This window comes from Protopterus annectens, chromosome 2.part0, assembly GCF_019279795.1.
Source record: "Protopterus annectens isolate FY-2018-M chromosome 2.part0, PAN1.0, whole genome shotgun sequence".
NCBI classification, from domain to species: Eukaryota; Metazoa; Chordata; order Ceratodontiformes; family Protopteridae; genus Protopterus; species Protopterus annectens.
Genome location: NC_056728.1, coordinates 1,707,688,263 through 1,707,694,262, shown reverse-complemented (window position 1 = coordinate 1,707,694,262; position 6,000 = coordinate 1,707,688,263). Strand labels below are relative to the sequence as shown.

Genomic DNA, 6,000 nt, shown 5'->3' with positions numbered 1-6,000 from the left:
GTCTTTTAGGCAGTGAACTCAGGAACTTTTCGATGACTAACATCAAAATTGAGATTCAGAGCATGTGACTGGCAGAAAAGAAATGGAAGTCTCAAAAGCAAGGTGGATTTGCCTCGTGTGGTACAAGACACCAAAGCATGTGCTTTTACAAGGAGCTCACAATATGGAAGTTACAGAAAAAAATGCCAAACAGACAGGTAGGAAGAATGCCCCAAGTTGCAGAATTACACAGCAGGGTTGTTAATACCCAGTATTACATGTACAAGCTCCTGTTGTAAGACACTACTGAAGTAACAGCCTATAAACTGTCTCTCCTACTTAACATGAAAAGGCAGCAAATTCTCACCTTTGGAACTAGGAACCAAAGCATATTTGTATAATATCATATAATCTTCACCAAAATAAAGAATCCAGTTTCCATTTTTATCATTTTTTATTTAATTTTTCAAGATCCAAACCTAAAAAGTTAACACTTCTCCGTCAAAAACTTTCCTTCTTTTTTTAATACAAAATATACATCTGAAAGCCAACAGTCTAATGGAAAACATGGATCTCCATTTACAATTTTGTAATGTCTTCAGCAGAGTACAATTTGTGGTAAAAACACCTAAAGGGTTCCATTAAAATATTTGAATGTAATGTTATCTTTTACATGAAATACTACCAAGACCCAAGTCTTTAATTCCTTATTGAGCAGATTGTCCAGCACTAGTTATCTTGCAGGCAGAATGTGATCTGTTCACATGGTTACATTTCATTACTTTTCTGCTAAACAGTTTATCCTCTTTCAAGATGCCACTGGAGGAAATAATGATGAACATCCTTGTTCTACAACACAAGTGTTTCAGATTTTCTAACACGACATCATCAGCAGAGAGGCACAAGCAATGACATGCCTGCACAAAATAATAGATTGTTACACAGTGTAGAGGTTTATAACTGTTCCACGAAGAAGTTAGAAAGAACAGTAGTATAATGAAAGAAAAAGCATCAAACTGTTGTACACCTGCCATCACTGCATCTGGTATCAAGCTGATAAATACCTTTCAGCAACCTGAAGTCTGAGATCAACAAGTGCAAATGTCATTTTCTCTGCATACCAGCAGTGCTCTGGAAATAATAAAGTGACTCACTACCCATCGAAATCTCATGGAAATCAATACTGTGTGATGCTTTACTGTTTCAACACATTCCAATGACAGAAAAATGGGAGTGATACTTTCTTTGTCCACAATGCCAAACCAAAGCCAGTGAAAGCCCACATGGGTCTCTACCTTTGCTAAATTTGACTGCTATTCTTTAATGATTTAAATCTCAGTACTTTTTGTTTTGTTACTTATTTCAACCACTGGATCATGCTGCCTTCTCCACTGACAGCAACAGCTTGAGACTATTCACTCATGTAGTTCTGTCCTGAGTTTTATGCCAACAACATTAATAATTCCTGTCTCTGTCCTGAAACAAATTCAAAACTTCAGGCTGAAGCCAGGTCCTGCAGCTGAAGCTCCTTGATTTGTGGTGGTCAGATGAAAACCAGTATCTTTGATGTCATCTTCACCCTGTTTTAAGACAAAAATAAAATAAATATTAATTTCTTTTCTGCAATGGAACAGTAGCACTGACACGGTACACTACTATAGCATATATAATGTACAAGGTCTGACAAATTAACTTGAAGATCAGTTCTATGGTGGAAATGTGAAATACTGCACCAATTCCTAAAAAGCCAGAGTCAACACAAGTAGCAAATTTATCCTCCATGCCATGTAGTAGTGGGTACTCTCTTGAATGTTTGTTTTATCAAAAATAGAAAACACATGGGGACATGGAATAGGAGACCAGCAATTCCTGAAAGGCGCAACTACCATTAAGAATGGTTCAGAATAAATTTTTAAAGCAAATGAGGGTTCATAACTACATTTAAGCAAATTGTGTGTGTGTGTGTGTGGGGGGGGGGGGGGCAATGCACAGACAGGAGCAACTGTTTCACTCTGCAACAGCTGTACAAAAGATTCCTGTACAGTATAAATGATGCATCCTGAAAATCTGCAGGTAAAACTAGACAAAAAATGAATATCAGTACATATCCTGATCCATACATGCTAGTAAAAAATAAAAAGTTTAAAGCGGATACTGTCTGATAATGGCCACTAAAGATATTACTAAATGCAACAACGTTAGCAAATATTCATTTATTAACTTTATACAGTTTAATTGTGGGGGAGCTACAGCCTGTGTTAGCAATCAGTGGGTATAAGTCACAGAAACTAATCCTGGAGAAGATGCTATTCTACTGCAGGATGTGCACACAAGCATACTTGCAGCTTGGATCATTAATTAGAAAACCAAAATTCCCAATAAAAACCAACACAGGTGCACAAACTGCACAGACAGTACTGCTAGCTGGGAACCAACTACAGGCAGTAATTCAAACCAATGTGCCAGCATGCCCCACAAAATACACTTTTATTACAAAATGTCAAACAAGTTTCAAAATACTTAAACATGTTGCATTACTTGTAAGCTATCAATAACAGTTTTATCATCATAGTGTTATATATAACATACTATACTACAATTCATTAGACACTCTTCTTGAATAAGAAACAGTTCATACATAACCACAACTAAAATTTGTACCATAAAATCGGTGCCCACTCTGTATTTTTTGTGACATTAACAAACATCTAACTTGTACCTGGAATATGGATATCACAGAACCTTCTACCATACCTTTCAAGTGCACCTCATTCGGGGTCTTATGTAAATGTTCCTCCAAGTTCCACATTGAAAGGGTCTGTCACATATTCAGTGTTAGGGATTTTGTTAACTAACATCCATGGTACATAGAAATGAATTACATTCATTCATTGAAAGATTTTTTTTTACAAGTAAAAGAAGTATGTTTTAACCATCTTATGACCTTCTTAGATGAAGCTGTTAGTAAGCCATTAGTATGTGTTCCACATTTTGCCCATTTATTCCACATTACGAGCGCTAGTGTTCCTGATTTTGGAGATGGAAAGTTGAGAGCTATGTCTTCCACCACAGTTGGGAGGAATTTTATGCAGTGTCTGCTTGTAAATACTGATGCCTGGGGGCAGGGGATCATTAGACCAACCTTGTGGAAGAAATGAATCCAGTCACTAGACAAACTGCTTTGTTTTAATGTTTCTAAGACTGGCTCTTGCTCTCTCTGTCAGGGATCCACTGTTTCCAGGGGCATTTATTCCAATGGTAATAAATAGCTACCCTGGTCTGTGGACCCTTTTCAGCCATGATCCTGACCATATAGGCAACAGGAAATATAATGTGTGTGCACATGTATTAATATACCACAGTGTGGTGTGTGATGCATGTAAATAAACTTACCATAACAGTAAATGTTGAAATGACCACTGTTGCAGTAGCCTTAGCTATATGGGTAATTTCCTGCTAAGGATATAATAAACAGACAGCTTCAAAATCTTCAGGGCACTTTACACTCACTCAAATCATTAGTCAGTTTGAGCTGAACTGACCAAAAAGGCAAGCTTGTATGCTAAGTCCTTCAGAGCTACAATGCCAACAATGAGAGGAAGACTAAAGCCCTGACAAGGGCAATGTTAGAAAAAGAAAAGAAAAAAAAGAGGTCCTACAATGACAACAAAATCATAAAAAATAAGGGGATAGAGGGAGGGAACAGCTACTGCAGCAATGATAATTTGAATATCTACTGTTTTAAAGTATGCATAACAAAAGGTAATAGCATGACACAACCACTTAGAAATGAACAGCTGATCAGCAATTCCTGAAAAATTTTGTTCCATCAAGATAGTACCAGAATTCGTTTTGGACATCCAAGGTATAGAGTATCCTTTCTGCTTCACTTTGGTTCTGAAAGTAAACAGGGAGATAAGCTTGGCTCAAAGCTACTTTATGCATAAAATGAAGGATTATTTCTTTAGGAAACAGTACCTTTGTGCAAAATGATAAGGCTGACCCACCATAAGAACTTGCAACTCAAATCTTAACTACTTTGATGTCTGCAAGAAGAACAAAGCTGTTTTCCAAGTTAAGAACCTCAAAAGTCAACCTAATATTCTGGTTCAAATGGAACAACAGAGAGTTTTTCTAACATAAAATTTAGGTACACGAGGGAGCCACCTGTTTGCTAGGAGGTGTGGTATGCGACACCCCTTTCAAAAACATTTTCACATATTGCATTGAAAGAGGGGGATCCATGGGCAGACAAGCCAAGATGACCTTGAGACATTTTTATAGAAACATATGAAAACCTTCTCAAAGTAGCTCACACAAATATTTCAAAGACCAGAGGGGTTGGAACCGTTTTGGGACCAGTGTTACTGACTTAGCACCACCTAAAAAAACCTCTTCCACTTGTAAATGTAAGATTTTTCTGGTTGCAGGTTTTTCTGCCTCTTTAAATACCTGCTGCACATTCTCATGGAACAAGTGCCTAAATGGTATCAAAATAGAGCAATTGCTACTTGCAGCCTGGATGATTCTAAGCTGGGGTGCACCATTTGTCCCCAGTGTTGTGTGAGCAGATACAGTCTGTAAGGAAGCTTGTGGTTTATTGCCCTTGGCCAATTCCATTAAAAGGGAAAACCAACTTTGCCTGGGCCAAAAGGGGGTTACCACAATGATCTTTGGTAATTTCAGAATTTTTAGAAGTACCTTGGGAATCACTGTAAAGGGAGGAAATGCATACAGGAGCACTCCCAACCAAAGGAATGAGGCAGCACCTATCTTTCAAGCATGGCTGCAGGATGTCTTGAACAGAATTTTTTCAGTTTTCTGTTATGAAAGGAGAACAGATCTACTTGAGGTGTTCCCCACATCTGGATCATGTCCTGAAAGACTTCTATATGGAGCTTCCAGTCTTGAGTGTCTATCTAGGATATGTGCTTTGCTCTGATGGAATGTATGAGGCATGAAGCATCTGGGAACACTGTACAGCCAGCTCCAAGGCCATCACTGCCAAATGGCAAAAACGGTATGACCTTGAACCCCCTTATTTGTTGAGGTACCACATCACAGAAGAGGACTTGGAACTCCTAAGTGGTGAACTTTTAAGGCACGAATCACTGCCAACACCTCTTTTACATTGTTATGTCCTGAGGACCCCACAACTTTGCACTTGAACTCACATGGACACAGCTCTCCACACAAAATCTGAAGAGTCCATTTAGACAGATTGGACTGGGGTCTGTAGAGAGAAAGGGAGACCATTGATTTCTCAACCACTGCAGTTCCTGCTTCACAAATCCCAGAACCAGTACTATGAAATCCAAGAGATGAATGTGTTAGTTAGGTTCAACAATTTTTCAAATACCATTGAATTTTACTCATGTAGTCTAGCTAGTGGCATCATAAGGCTTATTAACACCATGAGGCCTATGAATTTTGAGGCACTCTCTTGCTGAGACCATGTCTAGAAGAGAGAAATCCAGGAAAATGCCCTGATAAGTCAGAATTCTGCCTTCTTGCAGGAAGGCCATCCTTTTTACTGTGACTATCCATCACCACAGGAAAAAAATCATTGAAAGGGTGTGAGGAAGGACTTTTGAAGCCCAGGTGGGAAAGAAGGGACGTGACCTTGTCTGAGGACTCCAAGCACGTGGATACAGAATCTGCACAAATCAGCAAGTCTAAATAAGAAAAAATGCAGATACTTAGGGTTCTGCAGTAGGCAACCGTTGAAGCCAGACACTTTGTAAATACTCTAGGTAGCCCAAAGGGTAATGCAGAAACCTGACAATGTAAGCCAGGCACTGGAAATCTCAAAAATTTCCTGAAACTGGAAGCAATCAGAAAATAAGCATCCTTGAGATCTAGACACACTACAAAATAAGTGGTCTGGAAGCAATGCAAGGACCTACTGTAAGGCTAGCAATTTGAATTTAGGAACTTTTATAAAGGTGTTTAAAAAGGATGCATCTAGGACAGGTCTCCAGGACTGCTCCTTTTTTGGTACCAAAAAGATTCTGGAGTAAA

At 38.6% G+C, this 6,000-nt stretch overlaps 1 protein-coding gene across 1 annotated transcript in view; it reads right to left on the bottom strand.

Moving 5' to 3' along the window:
* Positions 1–414: 414 nt before the first annotated feature.
* CDK11A (cyclin dependent kinase 11A) overlaps positions 415–6,000 on the bottom strand; it is a 2,038,318-nt gene continuing 2,032,732 nt past the window's right edge. The window contains exon 21 of the mRNA XM_044061756.1: positions 415–1,559. Coding sequence (XP_043917691.1) covers positions 1,467–1,559 — 93 coding nt within the window. The 3' untranslated portion in view covers positions 415–1,466. The remainder of the gene's footprint in view (positions 1,560–6,000) is intronic.